Genomic DNA, 20539 nt, shown 5'->3' on the forward strand with positions numbered 1-20539 from the left:
TAAGCAAAAAAGAAACCTTTATGTGGAGATTTTGCATTCAAGGAAGATGAAATTAAAATGAATAGCAATGATAGGCAAGGTCTCTGGCTGTTTTTCTTTCAGAAGCAATCCCTGCTTCATCCCGTGCTGCATTCCATCAGCCGCTATTCAAAAGAGTCAGTCAAACTGCTTTGATCCTTTCCTTAACCTCCGCTGAAAACAATAATATATTACATGGTTGGAGTGCATAACTCCCTTTGCATTTATCACCACGGCATCATATCAACAGCGTGGAGCCCTGAGGACGAACCTCCCGGATCTGCCACATCCACTTTGGCTAACCGTAATTAGATGAGACACTTAATGACAACACGTTCAATAGATGTGACAGGAACCACATGGGCAACGTGCAGTCTGCCCTCTAACCCCACCTATCTGTTACCATTTTTACAAGATGCCACCATCACAAGAAACACACAGGGGGCTATTAAAGGTTAGTCCGCCTGCCTCTCCATTCTCTTGCCACAAGTCCACTAGATCTAATCAAAGCAAAGCTACAAACGCTTTAAACTATAAATGCACAAATTAGCCCAACAAATTGCAAAAACCCACTAGCATGATTGTAAACTGCTAAGGGATGCCGAATAAAACCTCTGTGCTGCAAAGTACAGTAAAGGAGAAAGTCACATCTGGGGATCAGATTGTACTGAGTTTAATATACAGACATTTGCCTGTTCTGTGAGGGCAGTAAATCACCTCTGAGTGGATCTCATATGCAGCATGTGTTTAGAGTCTGCAACTCCAAACCCTCTAACCAACCCATGGCATGATACTGGATTAAAAAAGAAAAAAAGAGACAGAAAACCTTTATATATTTGATCGCTCAGTGAATGATGTGGCCTTCTTACAATGGAAAATGCTTGTATGTTTTGTATGAATCAATTTTCAGCTTTGAAACAGGAAACTAATTCAACACACTGAATTGATGACAAACATGAAATGAAATAAAGAAGCCCAGGATATGTTTTCTCCACTCCACTGCATGAAAGGATGTGGCACAGAAAGGTAAACAGATCAGGATAATGATTTCTATATGGGGAGTTATGAAACTCTCACCATTTGCATTTCTATTTCTGTCCGCTCTCAGGCATGTCTCCATGACTGTAATGGATTAACAGCTTCAGTAGGATGTTACCTCATCAAGCGGTGGGGTGCAGGTCACTCTGACATTGTTAGATGCAAGGTGAAAGGGTCATATAATACTGTCGACAGGGAAAAGCTCAGTCGCGTTCCCTGCCAAATAGGCTGTCTCTATCATACCCATTTCTGAATTTCATTCCAGTTTCTTTTTTTGGGAAGGATAGAGAAAGCTGCAGTTCATACAGGCAGGATTAACATATACATATTCTCACAAGCTCTTGTTACATATCCAATGAAAGGTTTCAGTACTATTTTTTTCATTAAAGCTAGTCTCCTGTAATGAGCATATAATTAATAAAATATTGATGACATTAGTTTGACAAAAAACAACAACAACGAAAAAACACTTGCTCTTTTGGAGCTTTCAGCAGAACAACAGACCAAAACTGGTCAGAGAATTACATCATTAAGTCATCGACCAGGAGGGGCTGCTGAAAGATCAAGGACGCCACCAACATTCAACGCAAGCCCCCATGTGCCATAGCAACTGAGCATCTACTCAGGAAGACCATGAGATGTGACTGAAAGACCCAGAAAAGTCAAGAAGGCGGACTTTTCCTGTTGATTTAATTAGAATAGCAGTAACCCCAGTTTGTGGCCTCTCATTTTTCAATTGAGTAATACAGGTTGGTTGGTTTCTGTAAAAGATGTTTAACCAGCGATGTTTGAAAAACTTCTCAGGTCATTTAAAAACACTTTGTTCTGAAGGTGTTTCCAGAATCCCTAATGACTCTTTTAATCACCTGGATAAGAAAAAAATGCTAAATTTGCTGAATGATAAATAATATTTTGAAGCTGTTTCTCAAGCTTTGCCACTGTGTCCAAATCAAAACAAAGATGGCAGCCTCTCGGATAGGAAATTTGTGAAACAGTTTAAAATAATTTTTGAGTCTTTGAGGACCCTGAAGGTGTTTTAATTGAACCTGTGGGTTTTTCATACATTGCTGGTTAATTTTCCTTTAGTGAAACCAATGCTTTTCTCTGTGACCCGGATGCATGTTAACACTCTGGCGTCATGCACAAACTGGGCCTTCAACAGACAATTTTGACTGGGGCTGTGGTTAGTTACCTTTGTCTAATCAGACGCAAAACCACTTTTCAGATTTGGGAGGATGAAAGCAAATGTAGAGATTATTCAAAAATGTAAATTCTGTCAGAGTGAGAAGTAATAGATATAAATGTAGGAAATAAGATGCTATTTTTCTAAACTTAGACTAGGAAACATGACTCAGTGCTACATTATGCATAATAAAAAAAGTTAGTGTCAGATAAATGCAAGACTTAAAATTGGAGATAAACCGTTGGGCATGCAGTATACTGATGGGTTGCAAATTCAGTGTGGAAAAAGAAAGAAAGAAGGGAGGGAGGGAGGGAGGGGTGGTATGGAAAAACTACCTAGATCTGTGCAGGTGGCACCGCCCGGCGGGAACGTCAACTTACATAAATCCAACACTCCCCAAATGAATCCGCGTTTCCAGCAGGTGCTTAAAATTGTGTAGAGGAGTGAAACGCGTAAAGCGTAAATATCTGTTAAAAACTATAAACAAAAGTCACAATTTGGAGACAGAAGTTTCCCAAACCCAGGTGATGTTCAAGGAGGAGGAGGAGGAGGAGGAGGCTCCACCAGGCCGACTAGCTAGCGGTAAGTTTACCGTTTGCTTTAATGTTTGCGACATTACCTGTTGCAACTAGTCGCCTGATAACATTTACAGTGTTTTGAAGACATTTGTAAAAATATTCTTAGCAGGAAATATGTGTTAAATTTCACGGACAGCAAAGTGAACACAGTTTTTAACGTGACGTACTTATGTTGAGCCAAACAAAGATGGTAGTCGGAAGTGACTCAGTTGATCGAGCTCGTTAGTTTGTCAACACATTTAAGTTGATCATTCATTTTGTGTTCCTCTATGTTTTCCTCTCTATGTTTATATACAGTGCTGTGCAAACGTAAACACTAAAGGTAAAGTGATGATGCTTTCAAAACTAATGTCAACAACTCAATACAAACTTCACTACACAGGAAAGAATAAAATCAATATTTGGTGTGACCACCCCTCGCCTTTAAATCAGCACCAGTTCATAACTTGCCACAGTTTCTCTGCGCCAGTGTCTTCTGTCTCTTCGTGTGATCCCAGACTGACTCCATGATGTAGAGATCAGGGCTCTGTGGGGGCCAGACCATCTGCTGCAGCACTCTTTGTTCTTCTTGTCTCTGAAGATAGTTCATTATGACTGTGTGTGTGTGTGTGTGTGTGTGTGTGTGTGTGTGTGTGTGTGGGGAGTTGTTGTTGTCATGCTGCTGGATGAATCTGGGACCCATCAGACGCCTCCCTGATGGTACTGTGTGACGGATAAGAATCGAAACATCTGAAGTGCCTAAAAAACATTGACACAGTACTGTAAATGATAACACGGAGTGTCACTCCATTCTTCAAAACAGTATAAGTGTTGCAGAACAGCCTGTGGTGTGGGGTTTTTCAAAGTGTTTGGCTTCATTTAATGTTTGAGGAAAAAAAACATCAATCATGACAATCATTTATATTATATCAGACTGTGCTTCTGTTTATGTTTATGTAGCATAGAGGTTGTCTGCCTTTGCTGTGGATGGTTTATATATTTGTGTGTTATTTATGTATGAGGCACCTACTGTGGTGCACAGCCTGTTTGTTTAATGGCACTGTCTGAATAATTATGACAGTTGTTCTGTTCATCATACAGTTGGGCAATATGTCAACACCTCGAGGCGATAAAAATTTGTCTTCTTTGTCTACTTGTCTATTAGATTTTGCCATACTGCTTATACCAAGATGGCTGATCCCTGCTTTTATTGAGCCATGAGGCCAAAGTGGTAAATCAGTGAGCCAGACTGATTTACAGTATTGGATTTTACATGATTTGTGGCATGATGAGGTGAATTGATTTGTCAGGTATTTAAGTTGCTGGATGAGCCAAAACACACATTCCTGTCTTGTAATCTCTTCCATAACATCTTGTCCATATAAAATTACAGACACCGTTATGGGGGATTTTATCCTTTTCACCCCCCTCTAATAATAGGTCTAATAATAGTCTGTTGCACCTAGACAAGTCGGTAGAAATGGAATTGTCAGGCTCAAGATTTGGATTTGGCCTAGCGTGACATTTTTCTGCCACTGGGGTAAATTGCAGTCTTTCCGTTTAAGGCCCCAGTCATGACCACAGTTAATTCAAAAATTAAAAATTCAGGACTCCTTATGTAAAATATCATACTATTTAAGCTACATTACATTTTGCAACCAGATCCACAAATTTACTGTTATCTATCAACCAGTGAGACTTCAGTTTTGAGTGAATCTCTCTCTCTCATGCATATCATCCATCTCTTAGCATCAGTTTAAAGGAACTGATAATCTATTTTTAATGTAGCTGAGTAAATGTTTTATTTTGTGCTAGATCAGTGTTTCCCGTAGGCTGAGACTTTACTTGTGGATGTGCATGTCGAGACTCAGTTTAGACTGCAGCTTTAGAGGAGGAGACTGTAACCCAGGTTATTTTCTGTAGCTACAATTTACACGTTCTGTAAACACCTCACAGGCAAACTATTGGGAGATGGTAGTTTGGCGGCTGTTTTGAAAAGTTTGAAAAGAGCAAAATAAGGTGTTCGAATGCACGACTTTTTTTTTTCACATGACCGGGCTGCCCTATTTATGGAAAATGCTGTAGCTGACATCAAAGGACTGTACTACCACAGACGTCCAGGTGAGAGGGAATCGCTTAAGCGGAGAAAAGTCCTTTTAGATAAACTTCTAAAACATGCTCCAGAGACTTCCCCAACTCTTCAGTAAACCAAACACAAACATTTACAACAGGAGGATTTGAGATTACATTACACGTGCAGTTGTTTGTATTGCTGTTGTGTGCTATCAAAACATAGCTGCTTTTGGTCCGCTTTTCTTAACATACACAATCTGATTAACTATATATCAGATGGATTTGATTGGCAGCGATGTTATCTAGTATGACAAAACAGACACAGGAACACAGGGATAGTTGTGCTGTGTTTTATGCTCTTACGTCTCATGATTTATCGCAGCGCCTTTGCTGTGTTCTTCTGCGAAACACTTTTGAGCTGCGTGATCCAGTAAAAATCAGTTGCTTTGTCTTTGTTTCGTATTTGGTCAAACAAAACCAACAGTAAGACTCTTATTCATGGCACATAAAACCACTGTTGGTTATTGCACCCCTGATGAAAGCCAGGATGAGGCCAGAGCAAGGCATGAGTGAGGGCTGTGTTCCTGGTAAGAGCTCATATGGTGGGTGTCTGGAATGTTAAACTGGGCAGACTGGTACTCAGTAAGACCCTGAGCTCAGCAGACATGAGCACACTGTTTGGCCATGATCTGTAAGACACTGTCATTTTACCAGACAGTGAGGAGCTCTGTCTCCTGGATGAGCTCACAACTTTGGGGAGGTGTTGTGCCAGCAGCTTCCTCGACAAGCAACAAACAGCTCAGAAAGTACAGAGATTAAACTGTGCAGCAGCAGAATCACAAGAACCGAGTGCAAGGGGTGAAGGACAGCAGTACTTAACCACTCTGCGTATGCGAGTACCAACACTTACGCAACTAAGTACTGGGTGATAATGTAAGCATTTGGGTTATTCAGTTCTATTCCAAGCGTCGTAGGGATTACTGATGGGCCTGTCATATTTTTGGCAACATCATTTAAGAGGAATTATCTAATATGGGCTGTGTCATTAAGTGAGCGAGTAGGTTGAGACAGAAGAAGCACAATTGTGTGTGTGTTTATACATGAGGGAGTGAGGAAGATGTGTATGTGTACAGTGCGTTATTTTAATTGTCTTGTGTCTAAAAAAGCAGCCTTAAAACCTTTTATTAACAGTGGTAATCATGACAGACATTACAAGATGCTGTGCAGCTTTCGCTTTTGACCAGGGAGACGGTCTTTCACTCCACAAACACGCAAGCAGACGCACACGCATAAACAATAAATATTCCTCTGATCCATCTTTTATCAGCCACCACACACATAAGCACATGAGGTGTTCTGTGCTGCACATTTTCGAAGGCAGACTGAGAGAAGTTAAAAATGAAAAATACATCGAGCCTTGTTAGAAATAATCACCATCTGTGTGTGTGTGTGTGTGTGTGTGTGTGTGTGTGTGTGTGTGTGTGTGTGTGGCTATTCCCTTTCATTGTCTGGTGAAAACAGTTGGAAATGTTAATCTGTCATGTGGCTAATGCAGGATTAACACCTCATTTTCTGCCCATAGATTTGAGTCCAAACAACATACTGATTGACTAAATGTAAACATCTTCTCTGTGTTGTAATTCTTAGCCTGTCATGTTAGATTTTTATATTTGGCTGCGTCTGCTGTCAGCGCGCAGTGAGAATTAATAATTCAGAACCACTTGCATCAAAGAAGACTGGACCATTTATAGCTACAAATGGCTTTATATTTGTATTTGGTGGAACGAAAGGGCGCTCCACTCAGCATTCAAGCAACAGAAAATGCAGAAGGTAACAGAACAGAACTCCACAGACATGCATCACTGAGATGTGGCACATATATAATGCACAAGGCAAGAAATGCCAGTGAATGTATGATTAATAAGAAACCAAAACACAGGGCAGGAGGTTGGGCTGGAGGAGGCGTGAACAGCAGCAGCTGTGTGTAGCTGGTAGAAGCAAACTGCATAACCAGACACAGAAGCAGTAATGACCGGCAGAGCCTGACCGACACAGGATTTTAAAGGGAAAATATGATGAAGACGGTATATCGATGGATATAAATTACCTACCCAATTAATTAATTATTAAAATTGATTTTGACTAGTTTTCTGTCAGCAGATCAGTTTGATTTTGCTTGAACATGACTTACGACTAAAAGAGTGACTTGATGCTGATCATTTATTGACTTGCCTGATTTAAGACAAGACAATGTATCACCTTAAATGTACATAAAACAATATTTCTTGTCTTTTTTTTAAGTGCAAACAGGAGGGAGTTTGAGTTTCTGTATGCATTGATTCTCTTCCTCACCTGCATCAGCTGCTTGTGTGGACAAGTCACATGATTCCCCCTCTCTCACAGTCAATTTACCAGCAGGCCAGTTGCTATGCCAATCATCAAACCCCCCATGTAATTCAATGAACAGACCTGAGGCCTGGTCCTGCTGCTTCTGCAGGGGAGTCTGGCTAACTAGCAGACTTCAATCAACTCTCAGGCTGTACCTCAGGCTCCTCAAATATAGCTGTCAGACTTTGTAGCCTTGAGAGACCCGCTGGAGTCTTTCATAGCAGTGAGGTAGCAAAATGCAAATTCTTCTTCACGAGGAAAGAGGATTTGATTGTTTGTAATGTTACCTCTGGTATTTAGAACAGTGAAAGACTCGATTTTCACACATACTTACAGGAAAATACTTATTTAAAACATTTTGTTCATAAATCAAGGTAATGTAATGGCATGTCTTTTCTATAGGAGTCAAATCAGGTTACCAAGGGGTGTAAAACCTTTGTAGTCTATTCCCAGTCACACCCCTCAGGAGCCCAATCCATCATCTGCTGATCTGTCTCGGAGTCTGCAGTTGTCCCTCCCTCTCATTAAGGAAATGAAAGCCTTAATTGGAGATTGTGTTAATTCTCTGACATGTTTGAAACTCTATCTCCCCTTCTCTTTCGCTAAATTGGAGACACACTTGACAAATTTGGGGAGGCAGCTCCACTGATGCATATCCTGGTTGAATGTTTTCATCTTCGCCCACTTTCCACCGCGTTATGAGCCCGATGATTAATGCCTTCAAAACCTCCAAGCATGTTGGTTCACCAAAAATTAATCTGTGGTGGAAAATTGGAACGAGTAGTTGCGAGCTGCTCGTACAGTCACGCATGAATAAGAATTTTATTCTGAACTAAGGATAATCTTGTCAATAACTAGTACAGTGGCATCGTGGATTACTGCTCCCTTCATGTTGGACACACTTATATAATGAACATTAATGTATCTACACATATTAGTGTAGGACAGCTTCAACAGCCCGATGTTTAGACACACTTCGCTTTCTTTTGACCTGTGATGCCTAAAAATGAAACACAAAACGGCTTTGTGTTTCTCCTGTTGAGGCTGACAGTGTGACAGACTGGCAGTGTGACAGCGTGCTCCACCCTTGTGTTTCCAGGACCTAATAGCTGTAATGCAACTAATACGTAATAGGTTTGGTGTGATGCATCTGTGGGATCAAGCTCGGTGGCTCTTGACAGTTGATCAAGACCCTGACTCTGCATAAACTATGTGTCGGAACTGAACATTATTCATGCATGGAAAGCATTAAATAATAACATTTCCAACTGTTTTTGTGCATCTTGTAATTTGAAGCAGTGAGATACTGGTGGCTGATGGCAGCGGTGGATGCATCTGCTGTAATATTAGACTCTAGTCAGAAGATAATGCGGTTTGGAAGTTAAGGAGGAGTACTGCTGTCATTATTGGGGATGTTATGTCAAATGTCACCTTAAGCAATATTTTAGATGAGTCTACAATGAGGCTGGATGTGTTTTGAGCTGTGTTTTTTATCATGCAGTGGAAGGATGAGCAAAGTGAAAATGTTAATCTTTGACTTTTACCAAGGCTGCCTGTAGAGCAGTATATTGGCTGATATTAGCATATTGCAGATTGATGTCTGTGGATAAGTAATAAGAAATTGAAGGTGCAGAAATGCCAAAGATGCTGCATGTCTCAGCTGTTCATTTTTCTACTGCTAAATGTTATGCTCAGTACTAAAAACCAAATTTAAGGAATAGTTTCATCTTCTAATTATTTAATTTTTTTTGTCTGTGAAGTGTGAAGTGACATTTTCACATGTTTTGTTTTGTTGACCCACCAAAGACAGAGAGGAGCGACACATTTTTGCGTTGGTGAAGCTGCAACCACAGAATCACTGAAGCAAACGAATCGATTGTCAAAATTGGTTTTCCAGCTAATTTTATGTTCCTCCAGCGACTAATCATTTCAGCTCTGAAGAGATCCTTACCAAAAATATTGATGTGACAAAATGACTGTTACATCATTGATATATCATGATTAGACTGCTCTGAGTTGTCGATACTGGTATCAGCCTCAAAAATCCAGTAGCAGTCGGGCTGCGCTTGCCAGTTGAGCTGGGACAGCTTGTCTGAGCATTGATGCATTCAGCTGTGTGGAGCAGTGGAGCACCAAATGAGAGCTGGATCTGTCGCATTTTTGGATATTTATGTTTATATTTTTTTGGGGGTGGGGTGGATTTGGGGTGATTTGGGCTTAGTCAGGTCCACTCAGTAGTTTTGGATCAGTTTTAGCCCAGCTTGGATGATTTTGGCGCATCTTTCATGACTAGTCTGTCATGAGTCCGTTAATCAGGGGTACTGGATTTCGGTCCGTGTTTGGCTGTCTGGCTACATGTGCTCACCACATTAGAGAGATTCAGGAAGAAAAGCTGGCCCCTAACAGTGCACCAAAAACAAAGGAGAAAAACATTTGTCCATACAAGCCTGACAGTACATCAAAAGCCAACATGATGGGATCAAGCCTGACTCGTGTGTTTAACCTTAGTAGCTGCCATGCTCCAGTTTACAACCCCAAAATCTGTGTGGCTGCTTAGCATATGAATGATGAGCTATGATAAAAGGAGTTTAGAGAGGGCCGATGAATGTGTGGCTTTGAAGCGGTTGTTGTGTGATCATGTGCAGATGAGAGCGTGGGAGGTGTTGTGTATAAGTGTGTGTGTGTGTGTGTGTGTGTGTGTGTGTGTGTGTGTGTGTGTGACTGGAAGTGTTTGCTAATGAGGGTGACATTTGTGTGCGCAGTGAGAGGTTTAACCACCAGCATCTGGGGCTTCTTACTCTAAACCCTAAAACATCAAGCCAGGAGAGGTAAGAATCAAGCTCAGCCCGATGGTTTAGCCCTGCTTCCACTGCATAGTCAGTGTATTTGTGTATTTGTGTGTGTGTGTGTGTGTGTGTCAAACTGAGGACATCGCTCTCCACACACTGCACAGGATTTCAACACTCTGCACATACACTGTGGATTCATCACCTTAGCAACCAGTCGATTGAAAGATGATGAATCATGCCAAAGACTGCTAATTTCTTTGCAGTTGTCAAACATGAACAATGGGCAGTAAGAAGGAGTCACAGAAACGTCACCACAGACAGAAGTGTGTGTGTGTGTGTGTGTGTGTGTGTGTGTGTGTGTGTGTGTGTGTGTGTGTGTGTGTGTGAACTTGAAAGGCTGCCATGAAGAGACGGAAAGGAAGAGAGGCAAAATCATGTTTAATCAAAGGATAGTGGTCGAAATATCAGAGAGACTTGCTGTTTACACCCTTGACTGACCAGAGGGAAATTCTGCATCAGGTCCCTTTTTGTTTCTCACCACACAAATAGGTATTTTGTCACACGCAGATTTCAGGTGCTGTACATTTGATTGCACAACATGGATCCCTAGCTGTCTGACAAATACTCAGACACATGATAATTTCAGGTGAGAGTGGATGGTGTTGTCGCAGTGTGAGCTGATTTCCTGCAGGGCTCCAGAGAATGAAGCTGTAACAACACCTCTGACCTCATCTTCTCGGCACTTTAAGGTGACTGAGTGGTGTTGGTGACAAATAACAGTCTTTGTTGACATGGGGGGAGAGTCTGAGAGGTCCATCTAACATACATACATTTTTTAATTAATGAAATGATGCTACTAATTCAGCAACACCACGCAAATATTGCCTCAGTTGATTGCTGTAGAATCAATAATAATGCAGAATGTGAACGACTTTATGTCAAGCAGTACACTGAAGGTTAACAGCTCCCACTGCTGGCAAACATGCCGAGAGCATGTGCAGCATCAGATTTTCAGTCAACAGCCCTTTATACAACGTTTGATAGATTTACAGTCAGATTTTCAGCGTTGAAGTGCAGGCAAAGGAGAGTGTTTTCTAGTGGGGCATATTTGTCTCATTTTATCCACTGGCATGTTGATTTTTATGTGATTATACCTAAACATAAACGTAACCCACGTTGTTATCAGTACAGCACCAGATAATTACTGAAAAGCAAATTAGTGCTGAAATGATTTGTCAACATTTATCAATCATCAAAAATGTAATTAGATGTAATTTTGACAAATGATTACTCAGTTAAGCCATTTATCTGTTCTCTACTGCTCTGTATCTGCTCTGTACATGGGACCTCTACTCCCTGTTGTTAGTCACATGGGGTCCTAGCCACGGTATGCCCACTCATGCCCCTTGCACATTTGGCGTTACTCACCAAAATGTCTGGTGTGTATCCTTGAGGTGCAATCCTTCCTCTAAAACATTGGCAAATCAGATATTTACAATATTTTTAACACCACCGATTGATTAGTGGAAGTGTGATACTTTTAGTAGGACTGTGTATTGCTTCTCTTGCACGTGTGCACATGTGCATCCTCGTGCATGTGCACGAGATAAGCTAAATGGGAATCCACTAATTATAATAATAATAATAAGAAAAAATGTTCCATAGCGCTACTAAAGGTCTAAAGCTCAACAGGAAACCTTTTAATTTTCTGATTATTTTCTTGATTAATCATTTCGTCTATAAAATGTCAGAGTGAAAATGTATACTATCTTGTATGACAAGGAAAAGCTTTTGGTTCACACATTTGAGAAACTGGAATCAGAGAATGTTTGACATTTTTAGATTAGTAAAATGATAATTCGTTTATCAAAATAGTTGCAATAATTTTTATGTCGACTGTCTAATCAACTAATCCCTGTAGCGCTACAACAGATGTATTAATATTGAAAAATACAGCTACAATGATTAGTTAATTGACAAGTTGATCGACAGAAAAATAATTCAACTATTTGATAATCAAATTATAATTTTTGTCATGTATTAATCAAAAATGCCAAATAAAATGTATTGGTTCCAGCTTCTCAAAAATGATTTCATGCTTTTCCTTGTTGTACATGACAATAAATGGAACATCGTTGGGTCTTGGACTGTTGGTCAGACGGATGTTGAAGATGTTTCCTTGAGATGTGGGATATTACGATGGGTAATTTTGGTATTTTCTGAAATTTTATAGACAGAACAAATAATTGATCAATCAAGAAAATAATGGTTAGTTGCAGCCCTAAACTAAGTAACATCAAAGACGTGACAGAGTTTTCATTGTTTGGACAGCGAAACTCCAAATGAATCTTGACATCCTCAACACCAGCTGATGTTATTTTTGCTTTACGGGCCTGGTGATGTATAACCCTCAGTGTGAGATGTATGTGGGGGCTGTGGTGTGGAATGTGCCATGTCCTGGTCACAGTGTTCCCTCCTCTCTACCGGTCACTCAGCAAGAGAGTTCCTGTGGGAGTGAGAGAGCATCACACGCTGCCCACACATTTGTCCTCCAAAAACCACAGTCATCATCATATGCAAAAAAAAAAATCAGGCAGTGAGGCTGTGGCTGTTTGAACATAGTCAAAGTTTTATTTGTACAAACAATTGAGACTCATTACTTTGTTTAAATGTATCCAGGATTGACAACCACAGATCTGACAGTAGAAGAGTCTAGGCTTTAACACTTTCTTGCTCTCCTGACACAGAGGACCAAGAGTTTTAACATCCAAATGTTCAGAAAATTCACTGACACTAACTGTAACAATACAGTGGTCATTTGTTATATAAGATCGGAGGCCGTGGCTATTTTCATGTGCTGTTGATAAAATTTCGAACAGTGCTTCCTCCAGACCATGTCCACCTCAAGGCAGTAATGGTGCATCTCCTGTGCTTCTGTGTTTTTCTCCGGAGAGAAAGTCATACATTATTCATAAGAATAAGGCTGAATCTTGGTGTATTATTTATTAGTGAAGTCCTTGTCTGAGGTATCTATAAACTTAAGGTGGATACTTTTTTGACACCACAATATTATACATTTTTAGTTGGTATTATCTTATGGAGGGAGTTCAGTGGGAATCAACCAGTTAAGCAAACAAAACCGGTTTATACACAATCAATGTTACAAGTGACTGGGATAAAACTTTTTCCTGAGCTACATGAAACAGCGTAATGTCACTAAAAGTTCATCTAGCTGGTTCATTTCATTTACTTGAAAAAAGTTTATTACAACACAAAAATCACTTTGTTTTCCTGTTTAATGTAGGAACAGACATGTATATTAAAACAAGAACATAAGTGAGAAGAAAAATTTATTTCCAGTTGTGGAGGAGCTTTCAGATCCTTAGGTAAGCCATGTAAACATAATAAGTACAGAGGTACTATCAGCCAAGTGTACTTAAAGTATTGAAAGTAAAAGTACTCATTCTAAAGAAAAAAAAAACAGTTCATCTGGACAAATTTGTTTTTAAACTTTTAGACTTTTCTCTACTTTTTGTTTTGGTAACCACTGCGTTAATCTTGAGAGATTTATTGTATTCCAAGAACTTATCATCAACACAAAATCTCAATGTGAAAAGTAACTGGAACGAGAGCTGCTAGATAAATGGAGTTGAGTGAAAAGTGCAATATTTACTTCTGGTTTTTCAAGGAGTATAGAAGCAGATAATAGAAATACTCAAGTATATAGCACAAGTACCTCAAAATGATGTTGTAGTACAGTATTCGAGGAAATACTACTTTCCATCTCTGTTTATTCCTGTGTTGTGAGAAGGACTAAAGGTAAACTTCAAAATGCATCAAGACTTAAACTGGGACCTTGTTTTGTTGAACGGGGAAAAGTTCACAAAATTAGTTTACTCTGAAGGTCTTTCACAAGTTTAAAAAAAAAGAAAAAAAAGAAAATGATGTTGTTGAAGAGGAAGCTGATATAATCTGGGTGTTTCAGATTGATCTGAAACCTGGTGAAAGACACTCAATCAACACTGACCCATGGATTTGTGCTCTCACTTAAAGTGTACTTACTTTGGCTTCCTAAGGAGGGCAGCAAAACACCTACAGATCTGCCAGTAGAGAGATTTGCAGCTCAGCAACAGGCCTGTCCTGATCTCCTCCTGGATCTGTTAATCCTTTAGAGCATGTGGATGAATAACAGGTGCAGATTGTAGCTCTCATGTCTCTCCCACTGGCTCTAGACTGTTTTGTCTTTAACTCATATTTTGCAACTTGATGGTTTCAGTTTAAGTTAAGTTCTACATCACACCAAAGTGGGGTACTTTAGTATGAGGCCGATATGTCTATGCACAGTATAATTTTATTTATACACTTATTACCGGACTTAGGCTATTAAATATTAGTTTGTCATCACAGACCTCTATGTGGCCCAATGGTAACCTCAGTTTTGTTTTGGGTTTTTTTTCTACCGTTTTAGACTTTCACACTTACGTTGTTATTCTAGGGCTATAAATATTATTTTTATTATCCAGTATTGTGCCAATTATTTTATCATTTTAAGTCAATGAAACATTAAAAAGTGGTGAACACCAAGCACTGCATCACAAACCCTGAAGTAGCATCTGCATATTGTTTTGTTTTACCAACAGTCCAAAAATATTTCTTTTATTGTCATATACAGTGGGGTTCAAAAGTCTGAGACCACTTTCCTATTTCCCATTTTCCCTTTCGGAAAGTGGTTTCAGACGTTTGGAACCCACTGTATGTCAAATGTCAAAGTAAAAAGCTGCAAATCTTCCCATTTGTGTAGTTGAAACCAGCAAATGTTTAATACTTTTGCTTGAAAAATAACTGAAATGATTAATCACTTTTATGATTTTTTTCTTTCTTTTTTTCTTTTTTTTCCCCTTGATCTACCAACGCTAATCTTTAAAGCTCTATGTCAGACTTGAGGCTTGAGTCCCTAGATTCAAGAGTTTTCAAGATGAATTTCTGTCAGTTTAGGGGATTATGTTCAGCTGACAAACAAAGCTGGTATGTATAAAAGCTTATAGGTGGTATTATCTATAGGCATTTAGAAAATTGTCACAATAAATTTCAGTTAACATCCGCCCTCAGTTTAGACTATTGCACACAATAATATTCACAACACGCTTTAAGTGAATGTCTTGTACTTATCACCTTTCTCTTCTTCTGCTATATGTCATTCACAGTACCCGAAACATACCTATGATTTATGTAGATGCAGTTTTTGGAAACAACAGGCTCACTGATAAAATAAATGTATAAATATAAGCTCTGACAACATGATACTGGCTCTTCTACTTCTATAAATTGTTGTATTGGTCACATAGTCAGTGTCATTTACTCTCCACCAGAGAGCACAGTTTACTCAGAAAGCAAAGAAAAATAAATCCTTTTACTTTCAGAAGTTACCAGAGGACCAGGAACAGACCTTACCTAACCCCACACTAGAGAGGAAATACCAGACTGTTCATTTAATGTTACTTGATGTCCTTTTTATAATAATATTTTTTATTAATCATTTATTTTTATTTTGTGCAGTTTTATTATTAAAGTGAAGAAATTATGTATTTATCCACATGCCCCGCAACCCTGAGCAGGATAATCAGCTGTAGAGGATGGATAGATGGACGGATGTGTTTTGTCCCAAAGACAGTCTCAGTTTGGGGTGAATGAGGAAGTTGATAGCACGTGTCCTATCAGTGTAGGTCTTTCATATTTTCTATTCTTCTCTTTTCTTATTCTTCTTTTTTAGTTTTGTTTTACACTGATTCCAATGTATAAGATTTTAAAGAAATTAAGAAAAAGAAAAAAAAAAAAAGACAGGAGTGCTTTTAGTGTTCCTCATATGTCTACACCCATGGGTATAATGTGGCTTACGAGATCAGAGTTAAAACAATTAGTCAATGAATTGATCAAGAACATTTACATATAACTGTTTTGGCAATTGATAATTTGGTGCTTTTTCTTGTCTGACATTACAGTAAACTGGATAAAGTGGTTTTGGATTGTTGGTTAGATAAAAAAAAAAACTATTTGAAGATGCTACTTTGGGCTCTAGGAAATTATACTGGATGCTTTTAACTGTCTATTTTATAGACCATATAATTAATTGATTAACCAAGAAAATAATCAGCTTATGAATCAATAGTGAAAATAATCATGTATATTTTTCCAAAGTAATTGTTCAGTCTATCAAATGCCAAACAATAGTGAAAACATGCCCATCACCATCATTTCCCCATGATGTGACCATGATAACATCTTTAAATATCTTTTGGGTTTCAGCAAAGGTCAAATACCTGATGATACTCGGTTTTCAATAATGATATGACAAAATTAAGCAAATCCTCATGTATGAGAAGCAGGAACCACATAATGTTTGCTATTGGTTTTTTTTTCAACAGAAACAATTGATCACATATTAGAATAGATGCACATTACTTCTCTATTTAGTGTCAGGCACTCAAGTACTGTATATTGTAAAAACATTAAGCTTTAAATAGATTTGGATACAACATAAAAGCCTAACTTCACACATCCGAGTAAAGATGTGCATAGTGAGATATTTGTACGTTTCTTTGTTCCTGGACAGAACACAACACAGAACATCACATAAAGGTAGAACATTGCTCTTACACTAAAACTCACATTTTAAGTAATATAAAACAGCAAACACATGACTGTTTAATAACTGCTACCACTGCCAATGTGGAGGGAACATTTCAGAACAGTCTGTCAAATCCTTGCTGTCCTGTCCAATGAATGTCAAGGGCTGTGTGAAATCACTCAGGCCTACTGCATAGTGCACCAATTTTTTGGAGTGTGTAAATGTATCCATTATTGTGCCCTCAAAAATCCCACAATGGGAAAAAAAGTAGCTTCCATGGCATGTGCACTACTTTCTGCTAACAATCCAATGCAATGCATTGTGCAATTAAAAATGACTGTGAATCAACAGCTGACAATGATGATGTAAAGTGATGATGATTAATAAGTATCCAAATCTTAATTTACTGCTCACTATTGAGTCAGCTATTGAGTGTCTGTTATATAGTGAGTGATTTTGGACACAGGCCAGATCTTCTCTATTAATAGAGCAAATTTACATTTAAAGCTTTTAAACCTGCAGTAGTGGTGTTTTAGGGCACTTGGAGGCAATGGGAACAAGTTGAGAAAACAACATTGACATCACCTTTTAAATTGATATATTGATGCTTGATGACTCAGCAGGTAGTGTACAGTTGGTTATTAAAACTTTTTCGCTGAAAGCAGGTTCCTCCTGGGATGAAAATGATGATATGAGAGCGGTGAACCAAAACAGTAAAGTTGCAGATCGGACCGCTAAACAATGAGCTCAAACTCGCTGCATGTTCTTAATTTGATACATTATTATTATGGTGTCAGTAAGTGCCCTTACTGACACCATGATGGGCTCTCAAAGAGGCCCATACAAATACTGTAACTCATTCAAGTTTTTTTCAGTTCATACAGATTCATGATTCTGATGTGCCACTCCTTCATTAATCTGAAAAAAAGAAAGAAAAAAAAAAAACAGGGAAGAAAAGCACGTCTGAGGACAGCAACATCCTCCTGAGCAAGAATGACCCTCTGCAACATTAGATCCATTACAGGCCAGTGAGAGTAACATGTCCATAAGCCCCAAATCTCTTTAATACAACACCCATTAGGAAAGTGCTGAGCTCTTTACCAACAGCTAAGATGGTCAGCCACTCAGCAACACCAGTGCCTTTGCTCTACATTCAATATAGCACAGAAAACAAGCCACTTAGCACACATTAATGAGACTAGGATATATTTTAGTAAATTATCAAAGCCTGTTATCCTCTGCTACTATTCTGGCTAGGATAGTCCTGTACTATTCCTTTTTCGTTACGCACTATAGTGCTATATATAAATACCCACTTCTTTTGCAGATATTTTACAAAATCTGTAAAACCACATAACTTTGAAATGAATTCATGTTTAAAAAAAAAAAGTTATACTGCATGGCATTCAATGTTAGATTAACTGTATAAGAATTAAAGAGAAGAAAAGAATGAATAGTAATTATCCTTGCCTGCTTTCGTCTATTCAGGGTTGTGGGCTTTGGAGTCAGTAGAGACACTGTACATCACTCAGTTAAAACACATTGGCACTATATGTACATTTATGAACAAATAAGTGGTGACAGTCCTCTTAAATTTGCATGTTCAAGTTGGGAACGCCTAGAGGAAACTTGCAAAAATATGGGGAAACATCTGAACTGTTCACAAAAACAGTTGCCCTCCAATGGTAACTTTCAAATCCAGGATGCACAAAAAGCTGATTTTTTTTTTTTTTTTAATTATTATTTTTTTAATGAGGTACCATGTTGTTATCAAGTTTTAAAAATAAGCAGTCATTGGATAGCTTGATGATAGAGCAGGTAAGCAGGTGTAACCTTAATATCTTGATGAGTGGTCAGTTATGTTTGCAGTGGTGGCTGGATTAGATATTAACTGTGGCCTAAATCACTTTGTGCTGACGGATTTGGAAAGTGATAATCCAAGGTGTGCCTTTTAAAAGCCAGAGCTGTGGCCACCTGGGTCCATTTGTAGCAGGGTCCCTCTCCATCACTCTCCTGAGCAGCCAGAAGACACACCACCGAAGGGCTGATCGCAACCGCAAGCCGCAACCATGAACGGCACAGAGGGACCATATTTCTACGTCCCTATGGTTAACACCACCGGCATTGTCCGGAGTCCTTATGAATACCCTCAGTACTACCTTGTCAACCCAGCAGCTTATGCTGCCCTGGGTGCCTACATGTTCCTGCTCATCCTTCTCGGCTTCCCCATCAACTTCCTCACTCTCTACGTTACCATCGAACACAAGAAGCTGCGAACCCCTCTAAACTACATCCTGCTGAACCTTGCGGTGGCTAACCTCTTCATGGTGTTTGGAGGATTCACCACAACGATGTACACCTCTATGCACGGCTACTTCGTTCTTGGGCGTCTTGGCTGCAATCTGGAAGGATTCTTTGCTACCCTCGGCGGTGAGATTGCCCTCTGGTCACTGGTTGTTCTGGCTATTGAAAGGTGGGTGGTCGTCTGCAAGCCCATTGCCAACTTCCGCTTTGGAGAGAATCATGCTATCATGGGATTGAGCTTAACCTGGTTCATGGCCAGTGCTTGCGCCGTTCCCCCTCTTGTTGGCTGGTCTCGTTACATCCCCGAAGGCATGCAGTGCTCATGTGGAGTTGACTACTACACACGTGCAGAAGGTTTCAACAATGAGTCCTTCGTCATCTACATGTTCTGCTGCCACTTCTGCGTTCCACTGACTATCGTGTTCTTCTGCTATGGCCGTCTGCTCTGTGCTGTCAAGGAGGCTGCTGCTGCCCAGCAGGAGTCTGAGACCACCCAGAGGGCTGAGAGGGAAGTCACCCGCATGGTCGTAATCATGGTCATCGCCTTCCTGGTATGTTGGTGCCCCTATGCAGGTGTGGCCTGGTTTATCTTCACACATCAGGGCTCTGAATTCGGACCAGTCTTCATGACCATCCCCGCCTTCTTTGCCAAGAGTTCCTCCATCTACAATCCAATGATCTACATCTGCATGAACAAGCAGTTCCGCCACTGCATGATCACCACCTTGTGCTGCGGGAAGAATCCCTTTGAGGAGGAGGAGGGAGCATCCAGTACTGCCTCCAAAACTGAGGCCTCCTCTGTCTCCTCCAGCTCTGTGTCTCCTGCATAAAAGGGCCGTCAACAAAGGCTCCATGATCCACTATCCAAGAAGAAGACTTCTGCTCCCCCCGGGAAACGACTGAAGGCTAATGTCTACAGAAATTACTTCCTTTTTGTATTTTTACAAATGAGTTGATTCAACCTAAAGACAGTTGCAGGAAAGGTCAGCCCATTACAGAGTTGTTCCTGTATGTACAGAATATCCAACTTAACAATCTTGAGATTCTTTTTTTTCCTGAGAGAAAAGGGGAAAAATTTTATCTTTTACAGTTGGATCCTATATGATATTGGCTTATTTTTGAATGTAGAGGCATGTAATCAAGGCAACGTAAAATAAAACGCACTTTGCAAATGACTCATCCTGTTTATGTTTTACTTACAATTTGGGGGGCAAAGTTCATATGACTGTAGTTTATTTAATCAAATGAATAAATGTGAATGACCTATTCAGAATGCATTTATGTCTCGAGTCACTTTCTACTTTTGAGATATTACTGTAGTGACTACTGCTCTTCTACTGCAGAACTTGATGGTACAGAGACTTAAAACGGCACAAAAAACTTATGTTGAACAATGTCCGAGTTTCTTTCATAGCAGTATCTACATCGCTACTGTAATCTCATTTCAGTCAGAGGTCACCTTGGACTTAGAGTTTGGCCTAGCAATGAGATTATGACTTTATTAATCAGGGACAAATATACACATGACACAACACTCTTTATCTTATGACGAATATTAATCACA

The 20539-nt window shown here is 39.5% G+C and overlaps 1 protein-coding gene across 1 annotated transcript; it reads left to right on the forward strand.

Moving 5' to 3' along the window:
• Positions 1-18650: 18650 nt before the first annotated feature.
• Positions 18651-20150, forward strand: LOC111667181 (rhodopsin). The gene has a single exon (XM_023422803.2). It carries the CDS (start codon positions 18741-18743, stop codon positions 19803-19805), a length of 1065 nt encoding a protein of 354 aa, XP_023278571.1. The 5' UTR covers positions 18651-18740; the 3' UTR covers positions 19806-20150.
• Positions 20151-20539: the final 389 nt, after the last annotated feature.

This window comes from Seriola lalandi, unplaced genomic scaffold (genome assembly GCF_002814215.2).
Source record: "Seriola lalandi dorsalis isolate HSWRI2012SDOR001 ecotype SW California unplaced genomic scaffold, Sedor1 jcf7180002054685, whole genome shotgun sequence".
Lineage (NCBI taxonomy): Eukaryota > Metazoa > Chordata > Actinopteri > Carangiformes > Carangidae > Seriola > Seriola lalandi.